General features: G+C 37.2%; 1 protein-coding gene across 6 annotated transcripts in view; it reads right to left on the reverse strand.

The window, feature by feature from the left end:
* Window positions 1-21,337, reverse strand: part of SPIN1 (spindlin 1) — a 130,650-nt gene that overhangs the window by 34,060 nt on the left and 75,253 nt on the right. For 5 of the 6 annotated variants that reach the window (XM_021009559.2, XM_021009558.2, XM_021009562.2 and 2 more), the window contains exon 3: window positions 15,735-15,836. The exons of the other annotated variant lie outside the window; for it this stretch is intronic. In XM_021009559.2, the coding sequence (XP_020865218.1) occupies window positions 15,735-15,836 (102 nt within the window). The remainder of the gene's footprint in view (window positions 1-15,734; window positions 15,837-21,337) is intronic. 6 annotated transcript variants of the gene reach the window in all.

Raw genomic sequence — 21,337 nt, forward strand, 5'->3', positions numbered from 1 at the left:
GAATAAAACTCTGGATTAAACATCTATCCTATGAGAAAGAAAGGGGGAGGGACAGCTAGGTGGCATAGTGGATAGAGCACCGGCCCTGAAGTGAGGAGGACCTGAGTTTAAATCTAGCCTCAGACCAAACATGTTACTCTTACTAACTGTGTGACCCTGGGCAAATCACTTACCCTCAACTGCCTTAAAAAAAAAAAAGAAAGAAAGAAAAGGGGGAAAGATTTTGTAAAAGATACTTCATCAGTCTTGGAATTTCCAACATTAAGAAAGCTAATCATTTAATGAACAGATTCATGTTCAGGAAAAAGGTCACATAAGACAACCAACTGTCATACACATGTGACCCACAATATGGCACAGAACAAGATTAAAACGTAATTAGGAAATATTTAGCAAAACAAAAAATAAAATAAAACATAATGTTAACATGTGGTTTTCTAAGTCAATGAGGCCCACAAGGATCCTTATGTATAATTTAGTGGCCCTGTTTCTATTTAAGTTTGACATCACTGTCCAGAGGATATCTGAGTTTAGCTAAGAATTATTTCTTTACATTACTATTCTTTGCATAATGAATTCTTAGAGTCTCAGTGATGTCCACGTGATGGCAGGTATAAGTTCCACACAAGTGGAAATTAGTAGCACACCTAGTTGAAACTGGGTACACATTTTGCAAACCATTGAGTTATCTCCAGGTCACAGAATAATCCTCCCTAGAATTAAGAATTGATGGTCCTATATAAAAAAGTACAGCATTAAGTTTCTCAAGGGCAAGAATTATGCCTTTTACTTCTCCCATATAGCTACATGATCTTTGTCAAATCATAATCTTTTCCTAACTCATCTTCCTCATCTCTAAAAGCAGAAGGCTGAATTACTTCATCCCTAGAGTCCCTTCCTAGTCTATCAATATATAAGGATTCTATAACACGATGTCACTGCCAAATAGCTAGATAAAGTAAATAAAGGAAGGAGCACTAACAGCACATAGAGTGGAAAACAGGTAGTTGTGATACAAAAGGCAACTTTCTATTGTATTAATAGATTTAGAGTTGAAAGGGGCCTTGAAAGATGAAAGGATCATTTGCTCCAGCCTTCTCATTTTATACTTTGCTTTGAGGCTGCCTAGAACACAGAAAAATCAATCTTGCAAACATCCTGAGGAGGGAATAAACATTTATTAAGTGTCTACTATGTGCCAGGTACTGCACTAAGCATTTTACAAATATCTCATTTGGTTTTCCCATCAACCCTGGGAATTAGGCTCTATTTTTTAATCCCCATTTTATAATTGAGGAAAAGGAGGTGGAGAGATCAAATGATTTTCCCAGGGTCACACAGCTAATAAAGTATGTGAGGCCAGATTCGATCCAGCACTCTATCTACTGTGCCACCCAGCTAACTTGTCAGGGAGAAACACTGCACAAAGATGGTTATCTTCCATTTTAAAGGTGAAGGAAATGAAGCTCAAAGAGATAAGTGATCTGTCCAGAATTGTTTTGCATGTGTGTATGTGTTGAAGTGGGGAATGAATCTCAGCTTTTCTGACTCTAAGCACTTCATTACGCTGCCTCTGCAATAAATCATAGTTTATATTTACACACATGTCCATAGTTTCATATCTGAGCAGTAAGCAAAACTAACAAATTATGAAAAAATTTACTGGCTTTATCTAAAATAAAAAAGGCACACCCACAAATGTTACAGGTGGGTTAAACACTGGATTTTAGCTAGATTATTTCCTGATTTCTATATTTCACTCTATTCCTTACGCTTTGTCGTAACAGCTGTTATCATTATTGTATTCATAATATTCCAAACTGCCTTTTTGTTTTTAAAAAAAGTCATCAAGGGGCAGCTAGGTGGTGCAATGGATAGAGCACTGGCCCTGTGTGGAAGACCTGAGTTCAAATCCAGCCTCAGACACTTGACACTAGCTGTGTGACCCTAAGCAAGTCACAACCTCAACTGCCCCACCCACCCACAGACAAAGTCATCGAGTCATTTCATCAACTAACATTAAGAATCCACTGTATGTACAGCATACGCTTACCAATCTGGTCTAGTCTGTAAAATCTCACTGCTATCATAATATCATATACTGTTATAATCTCATCTCTGAATCTTCAGCATGATTCAGACAGTGTTTTGCTTTTTAAATCTACTCTCAATTAATACAGATTTAGTCTTTAATTACTCCAATATCCATTAGTATGAGTTATTCCCTTGACAAACACAGGAACCAGTTCACTCCACAGCATGAGTGTAACGAGCTATGGTGAACAGTTCCAGCCCCTCCCAACAACAACAGGTTAGAGGTCAAATAACAGACAATATCTGAATATGTGGCCAGACCCACAGTCAGAGCCTATTTTGCTTAGGAAGACCATCAATATCTACTAACAGTGGGTGAATTATTCCAGCCTTTAAATGCCAACCCTAGTTTGGTATAAGGCATATGTAATTCTCAAGCAACACAAAACAGTAATATACAAAATAAAGTAGAATACAAATCAATGCTAGATTTTTCAGGTTTGTTGTTGTTGAGTTGTGTCCAATTCTGTGACCCCATTTGAGGTTTTCTTTGCAGAGATATTGAAGTAGTTTGCCATTTCCTTTTCCAGCTAATTTTACAGATGAAGAAACTGAGGCAAACAGGGTGAAGTGACTTGCCCAGGTCACACACCTAGTAATCGGAGGCCAGATTTGACCTCAGGAAGATGAGTGTTCATGACTCCAGGCCCAGCACTCTATCCATTGCACCACAACTGGAACTACTCTACAGTGTAATAGGATGCATTGCAGACTGCAAGAACAGTAACTCAGTCAAAAAGTAGGTTCTCCCTCATTGAAAATCTTCAAGCAAAGACTACTTGACTACTAGTTGGATCACTACAAGTGCAGAAGAGGAGATTCGTGCTCAGTTTCAGATTAGACTAGATAGAATCTGAGGTCTCTTCCACTTTTCAGTTGTTTTTGTGAGTAAAATACTTTGTGACATTATGTATAACTGAAAAACTGTTAACAGTAAGTTACTCTTTTAAATGTAAATATCTCTTGGGAAAGCCTTTGACAAATCATAATTTTCACTGATTCTGAAAATCTTAAAGAAAAAAACAGGCATGTAAATGTTCTTTTATAACACTGATCAAAAGCATATACTTTATAGAATTTTAAGCAATAGAAAAATATTAAGGGCTTCCCCACTATAAACAGTATATAAAGCATACTATCCGAATTTTATTTGATATAGTCCTAGAAATTCTAGTTACAGCAATAAAAGACCAAATAAAGAGCATTACATAGACAAAACAATCTCTACTTGTGGAGAGTATCACAGAAAACATTACTAAGGGTTTTGCTGATCTGTCTGTTCTGCATCTACATTACCAATATATAACAAAAAGTAAAACTCTCATAACAAAGTAAAACAATTAAGTAAAATGAACAAATAGTAACACCTTCTGGAAGTGTATACTCTATTCTATAGCTGTAGCACTCTGTCACTGCTACAAAAAAAATTTTTTTAATTAACAAAAATTTATTTTCTTTCCCCACTGGAGAAAAAAGAGAAAAGGAAAAAGAAATTCCTCGTAACAAACATGCATAGTCTAGCAAAACAAATTCCCTCTCTGGGTGTGGGGCTGTGTATTGTGTGTGGGTGTGGGTGTGGGTGGGTGTGACCCCTGTCCACACTAAATCTGTGGTCTTCATCAGGAAATGGATTTAACATTTCAGCACTTGTCCTGGGAATCATGGATGGTCACTGTATTGATAACAGGATATACAGTTTTCAAAGTTGTTTGTCTTTACAGTGTTGTTATTGTATAAATTATTCTCGTTTCTGCTCATTTCATATTTCATCAGTTTTGTGATAAGAGAATTTCATAATTTAGCTAAGACATCAAACTTGAGCTCAAGTGTTTAACTGGTTAGTGATAAAAGAGCTTTTGGTTCAGCTCTATTACCTCTATTTACTCAAAATGAGCATGTCAAAAAACTAGCTGTAGCTTGGTTTTAATGGTTAGTGTGAAAATTCCAGAGATATGCCTAGAGTTTGCTAACCAGATCATTTTACCTGATGTAGATCACCCCCTTCTGTTATCTGTTCTTTGATGTATAAATCTTTACCTTCCCCTTCTGCAAAATTACATCATAGCAACCATTTCAGGTAACTAAGAGCTCTAGAATCTTGTGGAAATTGTATCATGAGTCTATGCTCTGAGCATATAATAAACTAGCTTTTACATGTGTCTATGAATTAACAGTGTGACTGGCAGCAGTACCTATCAACAATTTCTTGGACAATTTTTATATCAATTTATAAACATCTAAATTATATATATATAAACATCTAAGTTTTTATAATACTGATGTTATAAATTGTCCTTCTGACTGTGCCCACTACATTTTGCATTGAGTTCATTAAGTCTTTGCACATATGGCATAATGGATAGAGTACAGGTTTGAAGGCACGAAGACTTAAGCTCAAATCTATCCCCAGATACTCTCTAGTTGTGTGATCTTGGATAAGTCACATAACTTCTCTGCTTCAGTTTCCTCAAGAGCAAAATGGGGATAATAATAGCACCTACCCCCCCACAGGGTTACGATGAATATCAAATGAGATAATTTATGTAAAGCACTTAGCATAGTGCCTTGCACACAGTCGGCTCAATTATTTTTCTCTTCTTTCCCACTGTCTTTTAAATTTCCTTATTTCTTACACACCACTAGTGTTCAATCACATTCATGTACTACTACTTAGCCATTTCTCAAATAATACGAATCTCCATAGTTTCTAGTTTTTTGCCACCAAAAAAAAAAAAGAACTGTTATAATATTTTTGTGCACATTGGGACATTTTCCCCTTTCTTTGATCTCTTTTGAGTATAGACCAAGCAGTGGTATAATTGGTACAAACACAAATTTTATGTACAATTTCAAATTTCTTTCCAGAATTCACAAATCCACCAGAAGTGTGCAGGTTACCTGTTTTCCCTCTATTCCTACAACATTTATGATTTTTCTTCTTTTGTTATCTTTCTCAATCTTATGGGTGTGCAATGGTATCTCAGAATTGTTTTAACTTTTAATTTATATTTAATTATTTGTGATTTTTAGAATTTTAGTAGTTGCAGATAGTTTGGATTTCTTCCTCTGAAAACTGCCTGGTTACATCTTTGACCATTCATCTATTGGGGAATAAATATTATTATAAAAATGGAGCTTATCTTGGTATAAGGTATTGGTCTAAATCTAATTTCTTCTACATTGTTTTCCAATTTTCCCAGCAGTTTTTGTCATACAGTGAGTTCTTATATCAGTATATAGCAGGATGTTTATGTTTATGGAATACTGGAGTACCAGACTGATTCTTTCTTCGGCATTTTGTATACTCAATCTGTTCTACTTACCAATCTTTTTTCAAAAGAATACCAAATTGTTTTGCAAATTACTGCTTAGAATATAATGCGAGATGCTCTTCCTTCTTATTTTTTAAAAATTATCTACCATTAGATTTTTTACCATTTTAACATTCACATGGATTTCATAATTTTTTAAAAATTTTGTAAAGTAATTCTCTGGCATTTTGACTGGGATGCAAACACAATTACAACATATTCTTTACAGAAATAAAAGGGAAACAAATAATCGGCAAGACATTCAATACTCATTGTCAGACTCATATCAATACAATTAAAAATAATTAATTTTCACAAAATAGTAAATAATTTTAGGTTGCACTTTCATTGATTATATTGACTCACATGAACCAATTAGAATATTTTCAATTATTTAGGACTGCATTTCTATAAAGAACAGTTTATAGTTGTAATTACATAGTTCAAAATGTAAATCTTGATAAGTGAATTTTCAAGTATTTTGTACCTTCTGCAGTTATTTTTAGGAGGAATTCTCTTTCTATTTCTTTCTGCTAGGTTTTATTGGTTTTATACAGAAATGCAGAATCAGAAAAACTAACTGAAATCATTAATAGTTTATAAAATAATAAATCTACAAAAAATAATTTCTGCAGTACTAATAAAAACTATAAGAAAAATTCCGTTCAAAATACCAAAATGCACTACAAAATACAGAAAATATCTGGAAGTTAACCCACTAAGATATATAAAATAACCACACTATTTAAATTAATTTGCAGGTTTATTGCTATACCAAATTAATCGGAGGCCATTTTTTAGAGCTAGGCAAAAAAATAAAATAAAATAAAATAAAATAACATAAAATAAAATAAAATAAAATAAATTCATTCGCAAAGGACAAAAATCTTGACTCTCAAAGAAACTAATGAGGGGAAGATACCACTGAAGGAGGTATTTTAGTATTATATGGCTTCAAACTGTACTATAAAGTAGTAGCCATTAGAAGTAGAACAAACTAGGTAAGAAAGAATTAGACACAATCAAAACCAGCAATCCACTGAGTATTTAATATAATCGAGACCATAAACTGCTAGGAGAAATTCCTGGCAGAAGTTTTGAGGTCTAGGGGTGCTAGAAACTCCGAAATCCAAGGGTACAGGGCATAGGTCTCCCTTGAAAGAAATCAACCACTCAATCCTCCTTTTAGTTACAAACAAGGTTTATTGTGTTGCCAAAAGAAGCAGGCCAAATTTTAAGACTGAGCAATTTAATGAGGGCAAGATAGACGCTTTTATACAGAAAGACTGTGGTAAGATCTAGATGGGATTTAGGGGTGTAGCCTAGGATGGGCCAGGTGCAGACAATGAGGGTCACAATGAAAGGGCAGTTAAATGGATTATTGACTAGGAAGGACTGGGTGCCTCCAGTGAATGCCAGAGGCCTGGATTCACGGGCTTTGGAGTCAGAATCCCAAAGACTTGGTCTTTTCCTTTTAGGGGTCCAGCATGAATCCCATCCCCATCAGAAGGATTTCTGAAAGAACTTCGAGGGCAACTAGAAATCAGTTTTACAGAAATGAGGTTTAGATTAATATCTGTGAGAGACAATCTCTCAGAAGTGAAGCTTCCTCAAAGGGTGATTAGTTCTTGTTAATGGTTCTTCAATTGTTATTTTCAAAAACCCTCCCCCCCTCAGGCCCTGTTCTTAAGTAAGTAGCAAAAAGAATAGCCCTATCCCCAACCTGAACAGCTTGCTCTTGCAAAACTTCCCACCTTTTCTTGTCTCTGGTCAAACTTGTGTCTCCATGAATAGCCTGAAAGCCCAGCCAATGGGATGAGGGGAAGAGGGTTAGGGAGGAGGAGCTCGAGTTAGGGTATAAATAAGCCTTGATTTCTGTACTCTCCGGGCCAGCCAGCAACGGGGACTAGGGGCGGTACCCTTTTTCTCATGACAAAGCAATAAACTCCTTTCTACTTTTAAGTTATCTAAGTTTGTTTTTATTTTTGAGTAAGTGGTCTCTGTCCCACACACATCTACCCCAGTATTCCCAAAATAGGTTCACAATGTGTTTGAAACCTGAACATAAAATGTCATTCAATTTTTAAAAATTAGATGAGAACAAGCTTATTCTAGGAGAATTCTTAACACAAAACAAATGAGATCATAAAAGACAAAACAGATAACGTGACTACAAAAAAGAAGCTTGTGCACAAATAAAATCAATGAATGCAAAATTAGAAGATAATGTTAGAATGGGGAAAAAAATCCCATCAAGTATCACCCAATTAAAGTCTAATAATACCCCAAATACACAGGGAGGGGATTGACACACAAATATGTAACTCTAAGAACCATTCTTAAATAGAAAACTGATCAAAAGACATAAACAAGAGTTTTCTAAAGACTAAGAATGACCATAGGAAAACACAATCCAAACAACTAACAATGAGAGAAATTCAAATTTTAAAAACAGAGGTTTTATCTTATTCTACTTAAATATGCAACATGAGGAGGTGGGACTTGCGGGTGATGGGACATGTGGAGTAGAGATGGTAGCAGTCAATGTTAGAGAAGCTGTGGGAAGAAAAGATGAAATACTTTTGGCAGAGTTGTGAAGTATTTTGACAATTCTGAATTTCAATTTGGAGATATGTAAGAATTCAACTCTCTATTCTTTGATCCAATAAAGCCAGTACTGGGCACATACCCCAAGATCAAATATTTACCAAGATATTCATAATAGCACTATTTGTGGTAGACAATGAACTACAAATAAAGGAAGTAGCTGAAAATACTATATGAAAAAAATATTATTGTGCTAATGAAGACTTTAAGATTTCAGAGGACTTAAAATAAGATATGCATGAATTGATGGATGGTGAAATAAAACCAAACTGAATCAGGGGGAACAGGGAGATCAATGAAGGTGCCAAAGCAAAAAATAATGAAATATACCTCCAATATCACACCAGAGAGGTAGGGATTACTAGAGGAAAATGAAGTATACATTGTCAGACAGTTTCTACTGCAAATGTTCTTGCTCAATTATCACACTCTGTCACAAAGGAGACTTCTATATGTACTTACCATGTGCCAGATAGTGTGCTAAACTCTGGAGACACAAAGAAAGGCAAAAAATAGTCCCTGCTTTCATGTAGCTCACATTTTAACGTGGCGATAATATGCAAGCAACCATGTACAAACTATATACAAGTTAAAATGGAAATAATCAACAAAGGAAAGGGACTAGCATTAAAGGAGATCCAGAAAGGCCAAGAAGAAAAGATGAGAAGCGCATTCCAGGCATGGAAGAAAGCCAGTGAAAATACCTGAAATCTGGAGATGGAGTGACTTGTTCCTAGAACAAGGATTGCTGAGTAGAAAGTAGAAGGGAGGGATGTAAGATATAAGAAGACTAGAAAGGTGTGAGGATTGGGGAGGAAAGGGGTTTGGAGGCAGGTTGTGAAGAGATTTGAAAGTCAAACAGGATTTTACCCTTGATCCTGAAGGCCACTGGAGTTTACTGAGTAGACAGGTATCATAATCAGACTGACATTTTAAGAAAATCACTTGGCAACTGGAGGATAAACTGGAATGAGGACAGACACAGACCCACCAAAGGCTACTGTAATAGTCCAGGAATGAGGTAACATAGGCCCACACCAGGGTGGTGGCAGTGTCAGGAGAAAAAAGGACATATGAGATATGTTATGAGGTAAAATTGACAGAATTAGACCACAGATTAGATATGGGAGGCAAGAGAGAGTGAGAAGTCAAGAATGACACCTGGGGGACTGGGAGAATAACTGTAGCCTCAATGGTAATTAATAAGGAAGATAAGAAAGAGGACAGGATTTAGTTAGGGGGAGAGACATGTTTTTGGACATGTTAAGTTTAATATGTATATAGGACACCCAATTCGAGATGTCCAATAGTTGGATATGGAATGACTAGAGGTCAGCAGAGTAGATTTGAATAAGTATATTTGAGAACATCAGCATGGAGATAATAATGGAATCCATGGCAGCTGAGATCAACAAGTGAAACAGTTTAGAGTAAGAAGAGAAGGCCTACAACAAAGCTCTATGAGAGACCCATGATTAGTGGGTCGACCTCGATGAAGATCCAGCAAAGGAAACTGAGAAAGAGAAGTCAAATTGCTAAGAGAAGAACCAGGAGAAAGCACTGTCACGAAAACAAGAGATAATTTCAAGGAGAAGGTAATTAACAGTCTCAAAGGCTGAAGAGATGTCAAAGGATGAAGAAAGAGGAGGACTGAGAAAAGCCATTAGCTATGGCAATTAAGAGATCATCAGTAAGTTGGAAGAGAGCAATTTTGGTTGAATGATGAGGTCAGAAATAAGAAAGTGAGAGGAGAGAAAGTGGACAGCCCTCTCAAGGACTTCAGCCACTAAAGGCAGAAGAGATATGGGGCAAAAATTATTGAGATGGATGGATAGAGTGGGTTTTTCTGAGGACAGGGGAGATATGATCATATTTAAAGTCAACAGGGAAGCAGCCAGTAGACAGAGACTGAAGATTGGTGAGACTGGGGATGATAAGGGAGAAATCTGGAGAAGACATAATAGAACAAGATCATTTGTACATTATACAGAGGTTTGCCTTGGCAAAAAGAAAGGCTACCTCTTAATGTGAGAAAGAGGTGAAGGAGGAGATAGTGGCAGAAGGCATTAAAAGTGGTATTATATCAGGAGGAAGGAAGAAGTTCTCAGTGAATAGTCTCAGTTTTTGGCGCTTTTTTTCTCAGTAAAATATGAGGCAAGCTTTCCAGCTGAGCAAGTGGGGAGGAAGAGAAGGGCCATGGGAAGTTTGAGCAGGTATAAAAAAATTTGGAAGAGCCACTGCAGTGAGTGGAATAATGAGTTAATTAGGGAAAAGCAGAAGAATTGCATAGCAGCACTGAAGGCCCAGTTGAGAATTTGTAACAAATTTGTAGTGGACCCAGTCAGAACAGTTGCATGGTTCACTTTACCTTTGTTCAGCAGCAAGTATGAAGGAGCAAAGGTAGATGATGGGAGTGAGCCAAGTTGAGTCTTGGCAGGGTACAATGGCAATATAAGGGGGCAAAGGACTCAGGAAGACAATTGAAATGGTTCACTAAAAGGTCAAAATGGGAGAAAGGAGAAAGGTAGTTTGTGTACAAGTGATGCCCTGAAAGAGAAATGAAGAGTCAAGGGACTGGAGATCATGGTGTGAGTGTTTGGTATTACAAGGCATAAGGAGAGTTGAAAGTCATTATATTATGATAGATAACAGAATTTCAGAGGTTCACAAATATGGAAGTGGTACATTTGTGGGTGATGGCAAATTCAAGGGCATTATGTCCATCTCTGTGTGTGGCTAAGGTGGGGCAGAGGTCATGGAAAACGAGTAAGTTGAGGAACTGAGGGTTGGGTATTTGAGGGAGTTTCATTATGCATGCCCAAGTCCCCTGATATGAAGGCAGGAATTGAAGAAAAGAGAAAGATTATCAAAAAGGCACTGAAGTCATAGAAAAAAAGGAGTGTTCTGGAAGACGGTAGACAACAGCTGCCAGAATTTTGATTGAGTGGTAGATACAGAATTGCATGAATCTCAGAGAAAAGATTACTGAATGATGGTGGTAAAGAACCTGGAAATAACAAAGGGGAGCAAGAAATATTCTCACTTTGGCTCCCCCATCAACAGTTTTAATCAGAAAGAATGAAAGTACAGCCAGAGATGAACAGGAAGTCCAATAAGATTATATCATCAGTGAGAAACAGAATATGGAAGAGATGGGTATGGAGAAGATTTAAGATGAAAGTGCTACCTATGAAGCAAATGTTCCAGACAGGGGAGGGGAAAGAGTAAAGTAGCTTTAGAATGGCACACTGGGGTTGGGAGTTGGGTTCAAGGAATGAAAATAAGGAATAAGGCAGCGGAAGATAAAATATCAGGGTCTGAATAATAATAGCTGGATGTTTAGAATCACTGGAAAGGAGAGAGGATTACTAAGGAGGAGCTAATTAAGGAATGACTAGCTTTTCAATTCCAGTACAGAAGGAGCTTATATATGGGGTTAGGCAGAGCTGCAGGGAAGGGTATGGAGGGAACAACACATGCATATATAAATAAATATAAAATATTCGCAGAATAATTTACAGAGAAAGGTGTAGTATGAAAGGATACCTTCTTAACAATACAGTTAAAGGTTCCATCTGGTCCTAAGGGATTGGTAATCAAATGAAAATATCAATACTATCTTAGCTCAATGTACTACCTTATAAACTGTAGTAGACTTGTACTTCTGGGTAGTAGGTTGACTCACTTCTATGACCATCAATCTCTGCTACCTCATACCTACCCATCTGAATATCCCTATCACATCTCTACCTTTCCAGTGTGCATTCTGGAACCTTTAATTAACTCTATTGTTAAAAAGCTACCCTTTCACATTATACCTTTCTCTGTAAATTATTCTGCCCACATTTTGTATTTACTTATATATACACATATTATTCCCTCCATGCCCCAGCTCTTCCCTGCCTCCACCTACGCCCATATAAGCTGCTTAGAATAGGAATTATTTCATTTTGTCTTTGTATTCCCACCATCTAGCACAATGCCTGGCACATGTTTATAATAAATGCTTGTTTAACTGAACTGAAGGCATCAAAACCAAATTAACTTACTTTGTAATTTGCCCTGTGACTATACTAAATGTATGGAAGTTACCATAGGTAGTAGAAGGAGATTATGGTGAAGAGTAAGTAACAATTCACATGTACGAAATAGCACCTTAAAGTTTGAAAAGGGCTTTCCTCATACCTATCATGAACCCCCAAAAAACAAACCCCAATTTTGAAACAGAGTCAGCTCTAAGGAAGAGACAAATGAAATTGGGTTGTGTGTTCACAGTTTAATTTTCTCTTGAGGTGGCATGACATGGATTACATAGGAGTTCAATCCAAAACTAGCCTCCCCCAAGGGGGTCAGTTCAGAACTGGCTTGAATTGGGATTTTTGGGGTACAGACTTATACACCCTTTGAAGAGTAGATGATCCTGATGGGGCGGTTGGGTGCTTATGTTTGGGTGCTTGTACTTGGACCCCAATTTCTTCCTAGCCTCAGAAACACTAACCCTGACAGTTTCTCCCCAGCCAAGGACACTGTGCCTAGCAATTACTCACAAGTGAGCCCCAGCAAGACCCTTATCTCTTTCGCTGGTGCAGTTCCAAACAGCACCTGAAGGATTTATTAGTTTGAACTGGCTTTGCACTGGGTCATAAAGACATTTTTACCCACTGGACTATCTCCTACCACCCTACCTCATTATCTACATCCTGGACTCCTCATTAACTGTATTCTAGACTTAAGACATATGTATACTCCCTACATCTATCTTGTCAAACAAGACATTGATTGGTGGCAGACTGGACAACTCTCAGTTACCCCTGAACTCTAGTTAACTTAGTTATGTAGCAGGCCTAAAACCACACCTCCATGTGCCCCCCCCCTTTTCCCAGTGAACTCTGGTTAAAACGCCTACGCAGTAGATACAAGAAGTCCATGTTTCTTTAAGAACTGACCACTCCTTAACCACTCCCTAATCCTGCCCAGAATCACCTAATTAGCATATTTGACACATGTCTTATCATATTTTATACTATATAACCTTTAACTATACCGTTTTAAGACTGCAGGTTCCTTAAGAATCCTTGCCCGCCGAAAAGCGTAACAATAAACTTTTTGCAACTTGACTTAAAGATAGCTTGAGTTTGTGAATTCATTCCAGACAACCCATTTTATATTTTGGTTTTTGAGGGGTCCCAACCTCTCAGCCCTCATCATTCCCAAGGCATGCCAATCAACTTTGGGAGCTGGCCCAAACTGAAATGAGGGTCTTTCAGTAGGAGACACCAGGCACTCAATCCAGGTCATAGAGACATCAAATCTCTGCCCTCATAAGAACTCACGTTCTGTTGAGGGAGACATTATATATTTATGTGTATATAAATATACACATACATACACAAAATAAGTATTATATATGGGGTAGAAGAGGTACTAGGAACTCGGTTGAATTAGGAAAGGTTTCGTAGAGAGAGGGTGGCTTGGAAGATGTTAATACTGATACTGCTGTTCTACAGATGGGTAAACTGAGCATTTAAGCCTTTTAACCAGGGTCATATAGGCAATCTTCAAACCAGCTTCCAGGTCCGGTGACCTCCCAACTGCTACAAAAACCTTTTGTGACAGAATTTGGTATGAAAGAGGGCTGTTAATTTGTTGACTCTTTAAAATCTAAAATAAAGTTAATATTCTTGAGACAAGTCAACACTTATTAATACTACTAAATGGTGCTCCAAAATATAAAGCAAAAGCGGATTTAAAAAAAAAATAAAATTATTTTGGAAGTGTGGCATTTTAAAAGGTTTGAGAGACATAATTTCTGGGTAACTTAGTCATTTTATTAATAATGCCAGTATTATAAAAGGATGGCCATATTGCCATCTCTTTTAGACCAAAGACAATGCTGGCTGTGGCTTAAAGCTTATATGGTTCTTTTGGAAGTGTTCAACAGGATGGTAATCAACTCTGGCTAACAATGAGAGGTATGGGCTTACTTCAATAATGGGGCAGAGAGTGACACCAAGTCACCCCAGGACAGACTATCTCTATACCTAGACCACCTACAGCCTTGGGCAATTTAGACAAAAGAGTCTGTCTCCACCCAAACTTTACAAAAGGAATTTAATCTTAGACTAGCCCTTCCAAGTAAAGCTGGGTGGGACTGAATTAACCTTCTCGGTTAATTCAACCTTCAGAGACTGAGGTCTTGAAATGATAGAGAAAGGGGAACTCAATTTCCCAAATCATTAGTATTAATAATCATTTCTCAAACTCATGTTAATAACACACATTTTAACATCCAGGAAATTAGATAATTTCATTAAAAAAGATTTAACAAATAACAGTCACCAACTGCATAAAATGCTTACTCATCTGACTATGGGGAAACATTTACAAAGCATTTATCAACAAAGTGACTTTTACATTACACCTCTTTTCTTGCTCCAAGGAAAATCAAATGATAATTCATTTAACAGATTAAGAAACTAAATTACAGAAAAGCCCAGTGATAGTTTCTAAGATTCCAGGCAGATTACAAAAAAAACAGACAAACTTAGGTCTATTGTTATGACACACTAAATGATTTTGCCAGTAGCCCTAAATGTCTCAGTACTCTTTGAATGCCTTAAATGCCTTAAAGAGTTACTTTCCTTTGATACTATCATTCGATAAAGAACACAAATGCATGGGATCCATCATAAATATTTTAACAGTTGTAATTGTACTTTAACTTGAGAAAGGTACAAAAGAGAAAAAAAAGTCCACTTTCCAGACATACACAGAAAAATGCTTCTCAATATAGACAATAAAAAACACACGTATTTAGAGCTACTAGGATACTCCCTGGCATGAGGTGGGCAACCACAAAGTCTTAATAGACAAGTACTCTCTCCTAAATCCCTCCTTAAGGCCAACAAATATTCCTATCTGAAAGTTCCTGGCATTTGGGCCTATAATAGCAGCAACCATGTACGACAGCAAAAATTAAATGGCTAATTAAGACCCACTCTAGATATTTTGCTAAAACTAATTAATTTCCTTGAGCCAATAGCCAGATTTATGAAATAACTTTGAAAAAAAACCACAAATATACAACAATAGCACTTCCCTAACTTAATTATTCCCAAGAATCCCTTGAAACTTTGCTTGACTTTTTGATATTTACAACCTACAAACCTAATCTCCAGGTAACCCCCACAATTCAATTCATCCTCTATTTCTAGTGCTTCTGAAAACTTCTGGATAAAGTGATTTCAACTACTATAAATTATGGTACTTATCTCAACTGTACCTCAAATGAATATTATATTCAGTGGAGAGATTGATGGACTTGGGAGTCTTTAAGACCTGAGTTCCAACCCCACTTCAGACACTTAATAGTTGTGTAACCATAAGGAACCTCTCTGAACTTCAGTTTCTATATATGTAAAATGGAAATAATACTACCTGTAGTACCTTCCTCAAAGAGTTTTTATGAGGCTCAAATGAAATCACACATAAAAGCTATGCAAACCTTTTATACGTGTGTACGTGCATGCAAATTATACCTCAGCCCAGCCTGCCCCCTCAAATCCTCTATGGTAATGTTAATAGGCATTAAACTATAGAATCTAAATTGTAGCCTTAAAAAAAAAAGTTCCTTCAATAGGGGGAAAAAAGCCCGCTTCTCCCAAGTATTAGAAGACCATTATTGCAAATTAATGCAAAATTCTCCCTAATATCAGCACTTACTAAAGTAAGCTCCTTTAGTTCTTGATTTTCTTCTTACTAGTTCCTCTGGAGAACTGCTGTGACAAGTTTCTTTTGATATCTTCCACAACAGCAAGTAAGCTCCTAAAGGAAATGAGATGACTTTCATCCCCAAGTTTTTATCTCTCCCACCTTGGTGCCCTGCCTACTAGCTCCTCCTTCCAGAGCTTTCCCTTTGACCTGGATGGTGGCCCCTCCTCCAATATTCTTCTTATTCTTCCCCTCACTTGTCTCCCTTTGTTGGCACCCTTAATCCTCCTGCTCCTTGTTACATACAGTTTCAAGCTCTGGCCCAGGCTTTCTTGCTTCTCCCCCTCAGCTATCTGCCTTCTTCTAATTCTCTGCTCCTCTTTCAGCTCTGGCTCTTAACCCTTCTTCATAAGATTCCCTTCAGGATGGCTGAACAAGTTGTGGTATATGAATGTAATGGAATGCTATTGTGCTATAAGAAATGGTGAGCAGGCAGACTTCAGAAAAACCAGGAAAGACTGATATGGAACTGATGCTGAGTGAAGTGAGCTGAACCAGGAGAACACTGTACACAGTAACAGCCACACTGTATGACTTTGATAGACTTATCTCTTCTTAACAATGCAAGGACCTAAGACAACTCCAAAGGACTCATGATGGAAAATGCTATCTATATCCAAAAAAAGAACTATGGAGTCTGAATGCAGATCAAAGTATATTATTTGCTCTCTTCCTTTTTTTTTTGTTTCTTCTTTCTTGTGGTTCCTCCCATTGGTTCTAATTCTTCTTTATAACATGACTAATGTGAAAATAGATTTAATACCAATGTATATGTACATGCTATATCAAATTGCATGCCATGTTGGGGTGGGAGAAGGGGAGGGACAGGGAGAAAATTTGGAACTTAAAATCTTATGGAAGTGAATGCTGAAAATCAAAGTTAAATAAATTTTTTTTAAATTGCCTTCACCTCCTTCAGCTTATCAATTCCTCCCAAATTTTCTCTCCAAAATCCAACCTCTAGTTTTCTTCTAAAATCCTTCAAATAATTTCTATAAACATTTGTCTCTTTTCAGCTCCTGTCCTCTCTTATTCTTTCTCCAACAAAATCCAGAAGAACTGATAAGCCAAATAGTATCTAGAGAGATAATCAAAATCATGAGGAGCCACTAGTTCAAGCAATACAAGTATAGGTTTGAAGGAACCTGGAATGTTTAGTACTGAGAAGAAATTATTAAGTAATACATGGTAACTATCTCTAATCCTCAGAAGAGAGATTAGACTTTTTTTCTTGCTTAGACCTAGAAGGCAGAACTAGGATTAACTGATGGAGGCTGCAAAGAGGCAAATTTAAGTTGATATAAGAAAAAAAACTTTGAGAGAACCCACATGACATAAGAGAGGTGTCATATACCAGAATCGGGAAAAGTAAGTTAAAATTCCATTTCTGACAGTAATTGATAGACTTGCCCTAAGCAAGTCATAAAGCTATTATTATCTGTACAGCAGGTACCAACCTGAATGTATAAGAGAATTTCATCATCTGGTATACCCTGCAATAATAAAATCTCAGGTCTGGGCCAACAAAGTCCCTCAGGCAAAGTAAGGATGACCACATGCTATAGAAGAGAGACTCTATAGATATAGGTTGGACTGGTGGCCACTGAGTTCCTTTCAAACTCTGAAATTCTACGGCTATTTATAAATCTAAGACAGGAGAACCCAAAGTGATACAATGAGAACCGTCTGTCATTACTAAAAAGGAGTTTACATTGTATGAAGAAATAAAGGGTAAGGGAGAGTAAGTTTTTTGTCCAAGGTCATACAAAGAGCTAGTATTAAATAGAAAAGTTAAGATTCAAACCTAAGTCCTCTGATCCAGATCCAACACTCTCACTATTATAACAAGCAGCCAGTAGCCAAATCTTTGTCTCCCAAAGTAAAACAGCATCTTCTGAGGCTGTCTCCATTTTTACCGAAAAGACTCGTATCAGTATATGAAAAGAATATGTAGTCTAGAATAGGGGTAATCAAAAGAAAAAAGAGAAATGGATCCCTGTAGGAACAGACTGTCTTAGAAAACCACAAATTAACATTATCTATGTTGTATTGTATCTTTATCTTATTAAACATTTCCCAATTACATTTTAATATAAACCTTCACTTGAAGGCCTAGAGTTTTGCCCATGTACATGAGGGCCTTGAATTTGACCAATCTATTCGGAAGCCCTATCTTATCGAAACAAAACAAAAAGAGTGAAGTGGGATATATGCTTCAATTGTGACAATTACTGAAGTACATAGCGTATATTTACTTTTCTAACAATTTACACTTAAAAGGTTAATCATAAACGTCAAACCTACTGATGCACTTAACATTGTGACTTTGCTGAAAGTAAGAGAAAATACTGTGATGGACTTGGGAAATAGAAGTGCTAAGGTTATCATCATGATTTAAAAGTTCACCTCACATGCTTCCCCATAAGATTTGATGTGGTAAATCAACATAATGAGCTTCAAGAAATATTATACTTAAAATTTTTGAGGTTCCTTAGGGATCATCCAGTTCAACCACTTCATTTACAATTACTGACTTGGAAGAACTCATATAACAGACTTGGGGGAAGGGGGCGGCAGGGAGAATGTGAAAAAAATTTGACCAGTGGCAAAGAATAAGAGTGAGTATAGAAGAGAAGGGGGAAATTTTGCCCTGATAAAATTTTCTGCATGTTGTTTTTATTGTTTATGTGTTTATAAGAGTTCTTTATGCACCCTTGTATTTAGAGAAATATCTTAACGACTCCCTCCATTCAGGTTAATCTAGTTTTTCCTTAAAGATACTGAGTCATTCCTGGAGACTTGGTTGGCTCAGGGGACTGAGGGCTGAGACTCCTGACATCATCACTTCCCATAATCTGAGCACAAAACAGTCAAGAGAAACTGGAAGGGTCCTCAGATACTTGGCTAGTGGATCAAGACGGGAATTTAATGTGGCTGAATTAATTGGAGCTGTTCTTAATGCCTATAGATGCTGATTATCCTTCTCCAGTTAAGGATAAATAAATCTCTTTTTGATAACAGTGGAAATCACCACTCCTGTTTCATTTTGTTCCAATATCAAACCTGAACTACCAGGGGTCTGGTCTGAGTCTGGGCCAGCCCAGTCCAACTGGCATTGTCAACAAGGTCCAAACACAGTGAGCTCCTTGAAGTAGGAAAAGAGCAGGACAAGGGAAGGTGAGTCCTTGAGACTGCTTTTAATGTTCCTGTGCCCCTTTTGGTGACGTCTCTAGAAATAGTATTTGCTTACTGAGGATGTAGTGAATACGGCCAGACCTGAAGTCACGAAGACTTCAATCCAAATTCTATATTACTTTTTAGCTATGTGATCCTCAATTGGTAAATCACTGAGAAGATCAAATAATTTATTTTCTATTTTGTATTTGATTCCATTCTGTAATTGATTCTATTTAGTAATTGCTTAAGACATGTTTCTTTGCCTCTGAGTTAAGTTCAGAAGTTCAGTTTTCCCTCTGAGTTTGTTTAAAATTCAATTGTTCTATAAATCACTTAACTCAAAGAAATATGTTCTCTCTGTATAGCCGAGCATACCCATGCACAATTAAGTGAGTTTTTTTATCCTACTAAAAAGCCTTACATTCACAATGATGGTGGGTGCCAAGAAGTCTGTTACCTCTGCGCAACTAACCAGCAGATATCGACTCTATCAATCAACCTTTCCTGACAGCAGGATGGAAGGAGGGGTTGTTGCTGGCTCCAATTATATTGTTTTTGTTGCCTATGACACTTTAGACTTTGTTACCAATCATACTGTTTGCCATCTGTGATGCTTTCTGTTCTTTGTTCTCCTGTACTTCCCACAACTACATGAAGATTATGTGAAGCCCCAACTCGTGGCTTGCTGAGAAATCCAAGACTCATTTTGTTGTTGACTGCTAGTCTTACCAATAAAGTAAGTATGCTCAGAACTTTATTGCCTCAGTTTGCCTTAATTTTCAAACATAACAACTTGATCTCTCTAAGCCTCAGTCACTTCATCTATAAAATGAGAATAACAACAGCACCTACTTCCTCATCTGGGTAGCTAGGTGGCACAGCTGATAGACTACTGGGCCTGATGGCAATAAGACTCATCTTCCTTGATTCAAACCTGGCCTCAGACACTTACCAGCTGTATGACCCTGGGCAAATCACTTAACCCTCTTTGCCTCAGTTTCCTCATCTGTAAAATGAGCTGGAGAAGGAAATGGCAAATCACTCCACTATTTTTGCAAAGAAAACCCCAAATATGGTCATGAAGAGTTGGGCATGACTGAAAAACTGCCTCATCACAAGGATAAAATGAAATATTTGTAAAGAGCTTTGTAAATCTTAAAGCACTATACAAATGCTAGTGATTAGCAATTATTACTGTGAAACACTTTCTAATCCTGGAAAATTAGAGAGTAAATTGCCTGTGATTATTCAACAAGAAGAGAATGGAAATATGTTCTACATCTTTAAAAAACTTTACTTGGATAGACAGAAGATAATTGTGGTAGACTGTTTTAGCTTTGCTGGGTACTCTAGGCGGGGAATTTAAACCTCCAAGGTCTATCTGAGGGGTAAGTCACTTCAGAACTCAGTTTACCTTTAAAGCAGTCTAGAGACACTGACAAAAGTGATATGGAGAAAGAAATGTTACCCCTTCATTAGAAAATGAAAAATTCAGAAGAGGACTAGCTGTGTTCAGCCCTTGCTGAGACCTGATACCTCTGTACTGCACTTGGTCACCATTACCCAGATCCTTTGGGGGAAGGATGGGGAGTGCCTCCTTGGAAAGGCCCCCCTCTGCTTTAAAGGAATCACATTTGTATAAATTGCTAGATTTTGAATAGCTTCTTGGAAATGACAGTACAACTGAAGCAGCTATACTCAAGTCCTAATGATTTAAACGAACATAGCCAGCTACTGAAAGGTGGCAAGATGAACCTCAACAATGAGAGAATGCAAATCAGGGATCCTCTGAAGAAAGCCTAAAGGAAATGGATATTGTGTGCACATGAGAAAGAGAGACAAGAGATTTTTGGCATGCACATGTGCGTGTGCGTGTGTGTGTGTGTGTGTGTGTGTGTGTGTGTGTGTTGCTTTGTATCCTTGCCTCAGAGGAGCAGGGTTTAGTTATATCCTCCCAACACCAGGAATTTACCACATAAAAATAATCAAACATACATTCCCTCACAACAATCATCTTGGGCTAATTACCCCCACTTTATTTTCTTCCTAAACTTCTGGAGTCACAGAACTTGAATTATTTTCATTCACGCTAACCTACTGTACCTTCCTTTCCATTTCCACATTCTCTCTCTCTTGTTATCCAAGAGCAACAGTGGCCCTCTACCTTTAGTTACTTCGTTCAAGTACATATTAAGTACTTACTACATGAATAGCAGTATGCAAAGTTCTAAGAGGACTGTAAAATAAATATAAGACACAATTCTATACTCCATGGACTACTCGCATTACTTCAAGGTCCCCCCTCAAACTTTATCACCAGCATTGTGATAACAATGATTACTGGTTGAGTCACATCTAGAACATTATATTTCTGACTT

The sequence above is a fragment of the Phascolarctos cinereus genome, unplaced genomic scaffold (assembly GCF_003287225.1).
Source record: "Phascolarctos cinereus isolate Bilbo 61053 unplaced genomic scaffold, phaCin_HiC Scaffold_4;HRSCAF=312, whole genome shotgun sequence".
NCBI lineage: Eukaryota > Metazoa > Chordata > Mammalia > Diprotodontia > Phascolarctidae > Phascolarctos > Phascolarctos cinereus.